We start from the raw sequence: 13,624 nt of genomic DNA, 5'->3' as shown, positions 1-13,624 counted from the left end.
CACATATTCACTTTAAACAATTTCAAAAATAATAAAAAAATAAACTAACCAAGTAGGATTTGAGTAAAAGAAATGATTATTTTAATAATAATACAATTGGAATAAGTACAAAGCAGGGTGTAACCAATCCTAGGCCTACATGCACGAACCAAATGATTTATGTAGTAAAGAAATTGTTATTTTTCTTTAAGGTCTCGGATTCTACCACTAAAAAAGCAAGAGGTGTAAGCATTCGATGTTAAATGATTGAAAGTTATTTTTAAACATATATTATTTTGTACTTATCCCATATTAATTAAAAAAAAAAGCCTAAGCCTACCTAATCCATGGCCCACCCTATGCCTAAAAAGGTAAATTACTAATTCAGTCACCTATTAATTATTAGGTTTTATTTTGGTCACATAATTATTATTTATTTTAAATCACACTTAATTTACGTTTTGGTTCTGTTTTGGTCGCTCGTCTTTAAAAATTTAGCAGTGATGTTGACGTGTCATCATAAGATAATGTCATATCATGATTGAAAAATAATTAAAAAAATGTCATGTTAACACCATTATTAATTTTTTAATGGTAAGTAATTAAAATAGAAGAAAAAATGTAAGGTTATATTACAAATATAATAGTTGAGTGACAAAAACATAAATTAAGTAATAGGCGGGTGACCAAATAGTTAGTTTAACCCTAAACAAAAAACACATGAATTGTGTAAAGACAATTATATTGATCCATTTAATATATGTTTTTCTAGATTTAATTCATGTATATATATAATTGTTATTATAAATTATTTTAGATAAAAAAATTATGTTTATATTGGCCCAGTTTATATAAATTTTTTTGGGGGTTCTCCATTGGTCCACAGGTTACTATAGCGTAGATAGATTAGGTATAGTATCAATGGTTTGAGATCGTTGGCGGGATTTTCATCCCTTAATAATTTTAAATTTTCATATACTTAATTTCTTGTATTTTCTATTAATAATCTATTTTCAGCTCTAAAATCTTGTAAGTTCGTCTCCTTAAAATCATTCACTCCCTAACATTATATCCTACGTTCATTCCTGAATCTAATCTTATATTATTTAGTCCATCTATGTGTTCATCTAGTCTTCATCTACTTCATGATGTATTTGAAGTGAAAGACGATTTGGTGAAATTCTGACGGATAAATAAGTTGAATGATACTATTTTCAAACAGATCACACTTTCAATAATATCTTCATCTTTGTTATCCTGTTTTCTATTTGACCATTTATCAGAGCTTGGAAGGGCTGGCAGACCAAGTGGATAAGATATAAAATCATACGAGATCTCATGTTCGATTTTTATATTAGACATGTAGTCAAACATAGATATAAGACTTGATATTTTAAACGTATAAATTCTTTTTAAGAAAATCATATAAAATAGACAAATAGATCCGACAAGACAATATTTGTTTTGTGGAATTTTTGTTTGACCCAATCACCTGGTAGACAAAAAGGATTTAATTTTAAAATGCATACTTCCAAATTGTCTTTATTGTTAATGTTGTGGATCCATTACATCTTTGAAGATAGGTAAGGCAATGCATCATCAAGGCCCATCACTAATCTTCTACTTGATTTTCTTGTATCATTCCTGGGTTCATTTTCCAAGATTCCAAACGTTTTCCAAAGCTTAATTAATTTGACACTTATCCTTAAAAATAAAATAAAATAAAACTAGCAGTACGATCAAAGTTCAACAAACCCTTATCAATTATAGGTTTCTCTATGCATTATATAAAAATAAAGATCTCATCTACAAAGTGGAAAAAACTTGTTTATCACTGCTTGGCTTAATTTGCTTTTTCTTAAATTACTAATTTAAGGTGAAGCAGCAGCAAGCCAGCAAGTAATAGTGGACGCATGACAGCGTACAAAATAAAGGAGCAGCACCTATTGGTCTCCGCAAAATCATATTATATATCACTTTCCTTTCTCTAAGTCTACGCCATACAAAAATGGATGTTTAGAGGGTACAAGGACAATAAAGGAGAAAGGTGAGCCAAAGTTCTTACACTCTGTAACTAGGCTCTTCACTTTCCACCGATTCTCTCATCATTTCCCCATTCTTTTCACCCAATGATCCCTCTGCTTCCGCATCAAAACTAGCATGAACACTGTATAACACGTATACAAGCACCGCCAGGGCCGAGAAGAACCCGAATCGGACATACGAAGGTCCATCCAGAGACCCTAACAGAAATATATTCAAGAAGATTGATATAGATGGTAGCCAGGGCATGAAAGGTACACCCCAAAATTCGGGTTTCCGCACTTGCGGTACCATGTAACGGAAAACAAACGATATGGCTGATGCGATCCCGACACATAGGCCGAGTAGAAAGGACTTAGAACTACCCGAGGTTGCAAAATGCCACGATAGGGTGAATAGGATTGAAGTGAGGGACAATGAACATAGGAAGGATAAAGTAGGCCATGGCTTTGTCGTCCCGATATCGACATATCGCCTGTAGATGACGGCATTTGCTACCATATAGAAGACAAAGAGCGTGCCAATGGATATGAGGTTAAGGAGGATGTTGAGATCAGTGAACAGGGCAATCGCGGCTGTGAAAATTCCTGAAAATGAAAAAAAAGGAAGTCATGAATTGAATGAGCAACTTGTCAAGTCGATACGATTAATTGTGATACTGATATGTTAACTGCAAAATCATATCTCATAAAGGTAATAAAAGCAGAAAAGGCCAACCGGAACAGAGAGAAAAACACCACACATGTTAAAGTAAGTCAAAACATCCATCCTACAACGTATGTAAACCCCAAAACCTATGAACCATATGCATCCAGGTCATAGGCCATGTCATTATGGATAGGAACGGAAAGTTAGGGATGACAACTTCTAAAATTTTATTAAGAATAAATAAATTATCAATAAAAAATGGAATAAATATATAATAATTTAAATTTTTTAAAAAACGACTCTCCTCAGTTGCCCTTTCGATCTATCCTGATTGTGGGGTAGCTTTTCAAGTGGGGTGAACAGAGGTCACTTTCTATCATGGGCTCAAATTGAAGGGGATTTTATCTTATACAATTTAAGATGGTTGAAGAAATGTAGGGTCGGAATAAATCTTTAAAACAGATATGAAAGAGGTTCTGCAGAAGTTGTCAATCAATAATGTCTATCATCTGCTCTTTTCCTAATTTATTACATGTTTTTTTGCCTTATCACATGCCTGCCCTACACAAAAGCTTTGCTTGTATACTCTTTACTAAAACAAATTTACTTCAGGATAAAAAAACACAACTTTAAACCTACGGTAATTTACATTATACACAGGAAAAATACAAAACTTTATAATCTCATAAATTTCAACATCAACGAGTTAGGAGTTGGGACAAAAGGAGTCCAAATGTCGTTCGAGAAACCACGTAGCTAATGACGTGGCGCTATCTAATGAGTGGTTAGGTCAAGTTGGTACCAAAATTAATTAATTATTACTCATGTACATAATAATTAATGATAAGCTTTAATTACATAAAATGAATAAAGGTTTTTACTCGTCTTCGAAATGCAACAGCCTGAACAAAAAATAGAAACGATTTGCAACAGCCGAAGCCGAACTCAAAAGGCAATGGAAATTGGGAAAGCACACAGAGCCCAATGAACCCTCATCTATAAGAGTTTATTAATTGAAAATTCTGTAATAATTATTTTAATCAAAAGGAAAGAAACAGAAATCCGTACCAAGAAAGGCGGAGGCGTTGACAGGCGTACAAGTTTTGGGGTGGACCCTAGCGAACCAAGCGGGGACCATACTGGAACGTCCGATGACGCACATGTACCGAGCCTGCCCCAACATCGCCACCAATAGCGACGTCAGTATCCCGAAGCTGGCCCCCACCCCTACCACCCTCGACACCCACTCGCAGCCATCCGATCTCCCACTGAACGCCGCCGAAAATGGCGCCTCTACATCGATCTGCGTGTTCAATCGCCACGCCCGATTAAACCCAAACCCAATACTTCATCAATAATGGAAAAAAATCTAAAAAAATGAAATGGTACCATATCGTAGGGGAGGAGCTTGGACATGGAAGCCGCCATGAGGCAGTAAAGAAAGGTAACTACGATCACGGAACCCGTCACTCCAATGGGAATATCTTTGACAGGATTACGGACCTCCTCAGCCAAGGTGGATACGGCGTCATATCCGATGTAACTCAAATAAACCATGGCTGCCCCATTGAAGACGCCGGAAGGTCCGTAGGGGAAGAAGCCTGAAGGATGGTTGGGGTTTCCTGGACGAGTGAAATTGTTCCAATCGCCTCTCCAAAAACCCATCAATATCACAAAGACTATGAAAAGGATATGTAATGCGGTGAGTATAATATTCAACACTGAACTTTCCCTCGTGCTGTAACAGATTATGAGAGTGAGGATTAACACGACGGCAGCAGCCACCAAGTCGATTTCGTTGAACCCTTCCGGAAGTCCACCAACTGTGAACCTCCATTTTGCCGTGGATACACCGATCGCGGCACTCAAATAGGAGGTGAAACCTCGCGCAACCGCTGCGTTCGATATCACGTATTCCATTATCAGATTGGCTCCGGTTAGAAATGCGGCGAACTCCCCAAATGTGATACGTAAGTAGCTGAAAGCCCCGCCGGCCACGGGCATATGGACAGCGAACTCGGTGTAGCAGAAGGCGGACAGGAGGGCACAGAGGCCGGCAATGGCGTAAGAGATTACGATGGCAGGGCCAGCATAGAGGCGACTGGCTCTTCCGGTGGTGACGAACACTCCGGATCCAACCATGCCTCCTATTCCCAGACCAACCAAATCATACCATCGGAGGCTCCTCTGCATGGCGGAGCCGGAACGGCCCTTCACCCGACTCAGCTCTTCGTAAGAGGAAGAAACAGAAGGCGCACGGCGAGCTAAGCGAGCTGGAGTCTGAGCCAGGGCCCTGAAGTAAGACTGAAAGCTAGAGAAAGAGGACGATGGGTTTTCCATTGGTACTCGGACGTGGGGTTTAGCTTTCGGAGCACGGGGAGGTATGGCGTTTCAATTGGCTTCATTGACGACTTATAAGAGACATAAGTGAAAAGACAGTAACAAGGAGTGACTTTTTGGAATATTTTTTTCCGCCAATTTTACCCACATAACACCATAACAACGAAATATTAAATATAAGATATTTTTTCTCTAAATATTATTGCTCTAGTACAAAACACATATTATGAGGCACGTCTTCGTAGGTTTTGTCCGAACTGGTATCACAGTAGAAAAGCACGAATCATAAAGCGTGTCTTCGCAGGTTCTGTCCGAGCTGGCGTCACGTAACAAAAGAGCAGATTATAAAGCGCGTTTTCGTTGGAAAATCTGACACATGCAAAGAAGATGTGGATCATGAGGCATACCTTCCATTATTCATTAATTATTGTGCACTATATTATTATCTGAGCCAACTATCTCACTTATCCCCTCCCCTATAAATACCCCCGAATGCAAGCATCAAATCACACAAAATTACTTTTACATTATTCATTCTATCAAGCTAAGTATATTTTGTTATAGTTTTTAGAATGTAAAATTATTTTTTATTATATTATATTTATTTTATATTTAATTATTTGATCAAATTTTATTGTACTAATTATTTTGTATTATTTTTGCAGTTGTAAAATGGAAGGCGAAATCATATCTCGAGATATTGTGTCAATACGATAACGGTATTAAATTATGTTATTTAAATTATTGTATTTTTTTTAAATTTTTAGTATTAGTTTATATTTTAATTCGTATACTATTTATTTAATTAAGTTTATTTCAGCTATTGTTTTTACAGATATATGACTTTTAATCTTTCAAACTCTCAAAATGAGACGTATTTTAACTATTTTTTACTATGATAGAGAAATTTGGGAAGATGAAATTGACGTTGTCTTCGCATCAAATCTTTCAATCAGAATATCCTTCAAGAGAAACATCACTCTTGAGGAGCTAATCACTAAAATTTCAAGGAAGGTTCATGTTGGAAGTACTAAAAGATTGTCCTCACTTTAATACAGTCTTCCAACTGCACTATTTTCATTAACTTATACAACGTTCAAAATCTCCAACGATGACGATGTTGCTATGATGGTTGATGCTCAAAATCAAAATTCAGACACTGATACATAAATGTATGCCATATTTTGTTGAAGTGTATGTGGTTTGTGGTATGTCATTATGCTCTCACTATGGGATGTCTCAACAAGCTTATTAAGTTGGCAATCTAACTCAAGTAATGTGTAATGATTTTAACTCGTTAATGGGAAATCCACATCGTGGTACCATCCTATCAAGTTCAATAGGGAAACATTCATCAGTAACTTGTTATGATCTCTACCGAGGTGGCTCACGAACAATCCGTTTGGCAATATCGCTTCCAGTTCAAAGAGAATGCATTCATTTGCCGACTTTTTGACCTGAATATGGAGATACCATCGATACAACAATCTATTCAGTACACATTTGACAGGATGCATACAAGTTCCAGGGGAGGCATTTAGCTACGAGCTTTTTTTACCTCAATATGGAGATATATGCGACATAACAATCAGTCAAAAACCCGTACGACACGATGCCTTCAAGTTCAAGGGGAAGACATTCAACTACCAGCTTGTTCGACCTAAATATTGGTATCATAAATGAATCATCATCTCCATCAGAAGAGCCTCTTCGTGAGCCAGGTGCAGATAATGCTGAGACTGGACTATTCGTTGAGCCAGAATCATCACAATTTAACATGGACTCTGAGGACAATGTCGATAAAGTTCCCACAAATACGATAATGTGTAATGATTTTAACTCGTTAATGGGAAGCCACATCTTGATACAATCTTATCAAGTTCAATAGGGAGACATTCATCAGTAACTTGTTACGATCTCTACCGAGGTGGATCAACGAACAATATGTATGGCAACATCACTTTCAGTTCAAGGGGAAGATATTCATCTGCCAATTTCTTTGACCTGCATATGGAGATGCTCTCGACACAATAATATATTTAGTACCCATTTGACACGATGCCTACAAGTTCCAGGGGAGACATTCAACTGCGAGCTTCTTTAACCTCAATATATAGATGTCTACGACACAACATTTAGTTCAAAAATCGTACGTCACGATGCCTTCAAGTTCAAGGGGACGACATTCAACTACCATCTTGTTTGACCTAAATATCGACATCACAAAGGAACCTTTATCACCACCAGAAGAATCTCTTCATGAGCCAAGTGCGGATGGTCCTGAGATTGGACTATTCGTTGAGCCATAGTCACTGCAGTTTAACATGGACTCCAATGATGATGATGTAGATGAAGTTCCCATAAATACGGTACATACGAAACCTCCAACACACATTTATGAAGCTGACTATGGTGTAATGTATTGGCCAAAATTTATAGATATGCCTAATGTTGGTGACTACAGATTTAACTTATCAGTCAATGATGGTGAGTTATATATCATAATGGAGTTTCTATCCAAAGAAACGATGAATACAATTAATAATTATAACATTCGTAATTTTATTCACTCCAAAGTCGACCGATCCACCACTAAAAAGTATGTATACTACTGTATCCAACGTGATAATAGATGCAACTGAATGGTTCGTGTATCGAAGAGAAAGAAGAAAAATAACATATGGGAACTAACAATATAAAAAGGTCCTCATACATGTTGTGTTAGAGGGATCGACCATGACTATCCCAACTTGAACTCTGACATTATCTGCCAAGCCATTATGCTCATGGTCAAAGCAAGTTCACATATAACTATTGTGGTACTGATTTCCGCTATACAATCTCAATATGGGTATACCGTCTCCTATAGAAAAGTATGGAAGGTAAAGCAGAATGCCATTAAAAACTTCACGACGAGTGGGATTCATCTTATAACGAACTACCAAGTTGGTTTAGGGTAGTGAATAAACTGAATCGTGAGACAATAATGGATTTTAAAACTTGTCATACATACCACAATGATCGAGTGCTTCGCGATCGATTCCTATTCTATCGATTTTTTTGAACTTACCCACAGTCTATTAATGATGTGACATACTGCAAGCCCGTGGTTCAAATTGATGGGACATTCTTGTATGGAAAATACAAGCAAGTTTTGTTACAAGCAGTTGTCTAATATGATATTTACAACATTCTTCCAATTATTTTTGCCCTTGTTGAATAAGAAGATATAGATTTTTGGGGTTTTTTCCTCAAAAACTTACGCTTATGTGTTGTCACGAGGAAAAAATTTATGTCATTTCAGATAGCGGAGTTGGGATCAAAGCAGTAATAGAGTCTTTGGGTCCAATGTGACAGTCACCCTATGTACAATATTGGTACTGTATCCGACATATTACTGTAAATTATCATGAAAAGTTTAAGAATAATGATGAGAGTCAATTACTTGTGCGCATAGGTACGTCACAATGTCTAATTTCATTTCTCAATCATTTTCATTTTTTATGAGAACTTAACAGTAAGTACTACATTTGACGCTAAGGTTACGAACTATTACCTCAAATGTTTACGTCCATGCTCTAAGATTTACGAGGAAAAAATGAGCAAGGGTATAATTACATCAGCCTCATCAACAAAGAAATGTGGACAAATGCATACGATGATGGATATCGATATGGACACATGACAACCAACTTGATTGAGCCTATCAATTTAACCTTAAAGGGGGGTGTCATCTACCAGTAACAAATTTGGTTAAAATGACTTATTTTCATTTGGGAGCACTTTTTGCAAAGCTCGGGGGACAAGCTCTAACTTGGATACAAAACGACCATACTTATCACCCAAGATTAGTTGTAGATCTACAAATAAGAATTGATGCATCAAATAGAATGTTTGTAACAAGTTTTTCTCAAACCCATGAATTATTTCGTGTCATAGAAATGTCTCGACCTCTTCAAAGGATTGAAGCTAACTCGTTCAGAGTTAATATACAAGACAGGTATGTGACTGTGGGTTTTTTCAAGCTCTGAAGTATCCATGCTCTCATGTCATAGCAATTTGCTCTTATACTCGTCAAGACTATAACCGTTTTATGGATCCTGTATACCGACCTTTAGTAGTATTTAAGGTATATGAATTTAAGTTCCCCTCGATAGGTAATGAGAAAGACCCAGATGAGGTTCAAAATTGGCTTCTGATTGTACCAGATTTGTTCTGATTAAGGGTGGTAGGTCGTCCAAAATCTACTCAAATTCATTGTGATATGGATATTTGAGAGACGTCCAAAGAAAACAAAAGATGTGGGCATTATAGAAACCTAGGTCATAATAGGAAAAAATGTTCATCTCTTTTATCATCACATAACAGTTGATGTTATGACAATGTAATTGTTGTTTATAAAGCCTCAAATTGTGTTATTCATTTTCATTTACTTTTAATTAATGTGCTACTCAAGTGATGAGCTACTCATATGAAAATTAAATAAAAACATTACAAGATAAATAATAAAAATAATTAAATAGAAACATTAAATACAATCGTTACAATTCAAAAATTAAATAATAAAAACATTAAGAAACAAAATAAATAAAAATATATATAATTAAATAAAAACATTAAGCAACAAAATAAATAAGAAGTCCATAATTAAATAAAAACATTAAGAAACAAAATAAATAAAAAATTCATAGTTAAATAAAAACATCAAGAAATAAAATAAATAAAAACAAGTCTATCAAAGTTTGTTTCTTGAATGTGTTCCACATGACTATCTATTTCGATGAGGATTTTTTCGTATAAGTTACTCTTCCTCTTCAGTCTCATCACCATTATCAACAGCTGTAGCAATTACACTTTGTTGACGAGGGATGGATGATGATGTAGCACCTCCATAGAATAAGGACATTGGAGGTGTATGACTAACCATCCCATCACTCATAGAGAACTGTAAAAATATCAACATCAATGAATGCGAAAACTGAGCTGGAGGTGTCTATGTCTCTGGTGAAACATCACCCGCCAACTAAGCAACATATGAATACCACACTATATCTATAAACATGGAAGTATATCTGCCATGTTGTATCATAAAACCCTGTAGTGGTGGCATCTAAAATGGCTAAAGTGGCATTGAAAACGGTTGCGGTGCCATTTGAAATGGTTGCGATGGCATCTAAAATAGATGTGGAATATAAACTGGTGGTTGCTGTGATGGTTCTGATATTATAGCTGAGGATGAGCCGGAAATACATGCTCTCCATCCACAAGTCGGGGGATGATAATGCTGCGACAGTGGATGTTTTTCTCGATGCCGATGAATGCTCCCGCCTGTTGCTTCATCAAAAAGTATGAACGACTTTTCGTTCATGTTGAACCACTGATAACAGTCATCTGCAATCGAATAATGATCCACATAAATAGTCTCCCTATGGGGAATGTATCCACGTCGATCCTTCCAGGTCATTACCCACTCGTTGTGCTTCATCAGCCAGTTGACTTCATTTTATCCCCGTCTATCGATGTTATGCATATTATCGAGATTCGTAGGTTCTTCAAGAATAGATTGTACAAAAACAAATTGGAGGAGCACGCAATCAATAGGATGTCACTCGAAAACATCATAAGATATCAGAGGTACCATCACCATCCATACATCTAATGGGTCACTCAAGTGAGGTTGGATGCAACGCCTCATTTCTTTAGTAGAATAAGTAGCCCATTGAAACTATATACCTCTGTACCAACCTTTTGATCAATGAGCATCCGAATTTCTTCCAATTCGTCTGGTATATCACGATGATCTTTCCTTGTAGATGACCACCTATTCAGTGTGAAAAAAAAATCATTATACTCAAAAAAAATATTTATATACAAACTCAATATTGAAATTACCTCAACAATAACGGGAAGACTAACGAGTTTTTCACGATCGGATATAAAAAGGGCATGCGATACCACTCCCATGATTGTAGAAGAATGAGACATTCACCGATAGAATTTTTTTGATAATCAGTTTCTCGACACATTTCTATATACAGAGATGCCAAATTCGTGGAGCCCCAACTGAATGAGTTGGCAACTCAAAAATCTGTAAGATGAAGCAATTGCATACAATGAACTTGGTTACGAGATTTATTGGGCATCAAGATCCCTCCTATGATTTGCAATATGCAAGCCTGGGCATATATTTAAGTATGTTCCTCGGAACATTCGTCACTCAATCGCAGAAAATTTCTAGCCAACCATGATAACAATATTCAACCACAGTTGGAATTAGGCGGGATACCTCAAAGATACTCCTTGCACAAGGAATGCCAATCACCATCCGCCACATTCTAAATAATATCCCCATCTACCGAAAGCCCCAAATATAAGGAAACATCCTCCAGTATAATAGTGCACCCCCCACACGAAAGATTGAATGTGTGTTTCTCTAATCTTCACCTCTCAATCAGTGCATAAATAAGGTTGGATTCAAGGTTACAGAGTCCTTAATATTTCGCTATGTAACCAAATCCAGCCTCAACTAAATACGGCTAGACACGACTCGGTATCTCTAATTTAACATTACGAATAAATGGATCTAATATACAGTCATTCACCTAACTAAATAAATAACACACAAATTAAAATATAAACTAATACTAAAAAAATAAATGAATAAAACATTCATAATAAATAAAAGAATATAATTTAAAATTATTATCGTATCGGCAAAATGACTCTATATATGATTCTCATCTAAATGCAGCAACCCATATATCATTTTATAACTGTAAAAAGTAATAAAAATAATAAAATATAATAAAATAATACACTATTAAATGATTAAAATATAATAAAAAAAATTAGCTTCTAAAACCAATAACTATACTTACTTAAAACTTAATAGAACGATATATAAAAGGAAGAAATATAGAGTTTTTTTGTGTCGTATGAGTGTTGGATGAGGGGGTATTTATAAGGGGATGGGGGGTTGGGCGGTTGTAACACCCCAACCCGTATCCGACCCGGATACAAATCCGAGGTGTCACATTGACCTTTTAAAACATGTATTTGTATAAAATAGTGAGTAATTTAAAACTTTTATAACATATAAATGATTAATTTACATAAAAGACATTTTCATTATTACAAAACCAATCAGAGCGTGTATATTTCACTTATTTATTTACATATAACTATTCAAAACATTTATAAAACTGTTCATAGCTTAAACAATATATTCTTTTTAAAACATGTCAACTAAAACTTTATATACTAAAATACATATTATTCACATCTTTTCTGATATGACCTTTAGTAAGGAGAACTGACCTGTCTTGCTCCACATTGATCTTTACTCTTCTCGAAACCTACGTGTAAATCACTTACACGCTAAGTCAAAGACTTAGTGAGGCAATAAACATATAAGATAAACGGTAACTAATAATCATACATAAACAACTACTACTATCATTTCATACAACTCATACTTTTACATGCAACAAATATGCATACATACATATATGTCATTATCATTCATATCTCTTATCTCATGTTCCTATGATCTCTTATGTCCATATCATATATCTTATAAACTTATTATTATATCATCATTTCAATCAATTATACTCATTCACATATACCTTAACCTGTACTCATGTATATCATATAACATATACCATATATACTATCATAAAACACGTACACCCAGACAACTATAATATCATCTTCATTTTTATTAATATTATCTATTTAATAGCCCATGATACACATGTGAGAACTAAAGATATGAGAGTACATAGAGGTTATGCACTAATGCTGTCACCACAGCTCATATAATTGCACCGAAGTGCCATATATATTTGCACCGGAGTGCCGCGTAGAATTACACCGTAGTGCCATATAATATTGTCCATAAGGACCACATATCATTCCTTAAGAATCATATACATATACTAGGGATCAAGTATGTGTCTCACCAGACTTCACACATGTTCCAAAGAATACATATATGTCCCGAATGACCACATATCATTCCTTAAGAATCATATACATATGCCAAGGATCAAGTATGTGTCTCACCAGACTTCACACATGTTCCAAAGAATACATATATGTCCCGAAGGACCACATAGACCCTCGACTCTTGGTATGCCAGCTATACCCCTAGCTCTCATGACACATAACATGGGCATTATCTTTTATATCCTTTTTCGTATTCATGTAACCATATCATATATTCATATAAGCTCATGGTTTCATTCACATATACATGTAATCATGTAGTTCATGTCAATTCTCATATGAGTTCATATTCATATAAACATATGATTCACCTTCACGTATCACATATACTTTCTCTTTCTTATAGCTCATAACATTTCTCATGTGTTCATATGATATGTAAATCATTGTCATCTCATCATGTTATCACATAAACATATAATCTTACAATACATACAACAACACCTCGATACCTATATTCACATATACCTATCATTTCATTATCCTTATTATTATTCTTATCATCACCATTAATCCCTTTTACTTACCATATTCATATCAATAACACATATACTCATGCACACATATAAATCATAACAAATACATACTTCTATGAATTCATGTT

At 35.4% G+C, this 13,624-nt stretch overlaps 1 protein-coding gene across 1 annotated transcript; it reads right to left on the bottom strand.

Annotated features, from left to right (window-relative positions):
• Positions 1-1,967: 1,967 nt before the first annotated feature.
• LOC120153774 (cationic amino acid transporter 7, chloroplastic-like) lies at positions 1,968-5,046 on the bottom strand. Its single transcript, XM_039165657.1, has 3 exons — positions 4,060-5,046; positions 3,739-3,973; positions 1,968-2,609 (listed from the first exon to the last, which is right to left on the bottom strand). The coding sequence occupies exons 1-3, from the start codon at positions 5,008-5,010 to the stop codon at positions 2,041-2,043; spliced, it is 1,755 nt and encodes a 584-aa protein (XP_039021588.1). The 5' UTR covers positions 5,011-5,046; the 3' UTR covers positions 1,968-2,040.
• Positions 5,047-13,624: the final 8,578 nt, after the last annotated feature.

Source organism: Hibiscus syriacus, unplaced genomic scaffold (genome assembly GCF_006381635.1).
Source record: "Hibiscus syriacus cultivar Baekdansim isolate YM2019G1 unplaced genomic scaffold, ASM638163v2 tig00111105_pilon, whole genome shotgun sequence".
Lineage (NCBI taxonomy): Eukaryota > Viridiplantae > Streptophyta > Magnoliopsida > Malvales > Malvaceae > Hibiscus > Hibiscus syriacus.
This window is presented reverse-complemented; position numbering and strand designations above follow the sequence as displayed.

Coding starts and splice junctions, on each gene's coding strand:
- LOC120153774 (XM_039165657.1), bottom strand. CDS start 5,010: ATGGAAAACCCATCGTCCTCTTTCTCTAGCTTTCAGTCTTACTTCAGG. Junction 3,974..4,059: donor AGCTCCTCCCCTACGATATG/GTACCATTTCAT, acceptor TTGAACACGCAG/ATCGATGTAGAGGCGCCATT. Junction 2,610..3,738: donor CAACGCCTCCGCCTTTCTTG/GTACGGATTTCT, acceptor TTTCATTTTCAG/GAATTTTCACAGCCGCGATT.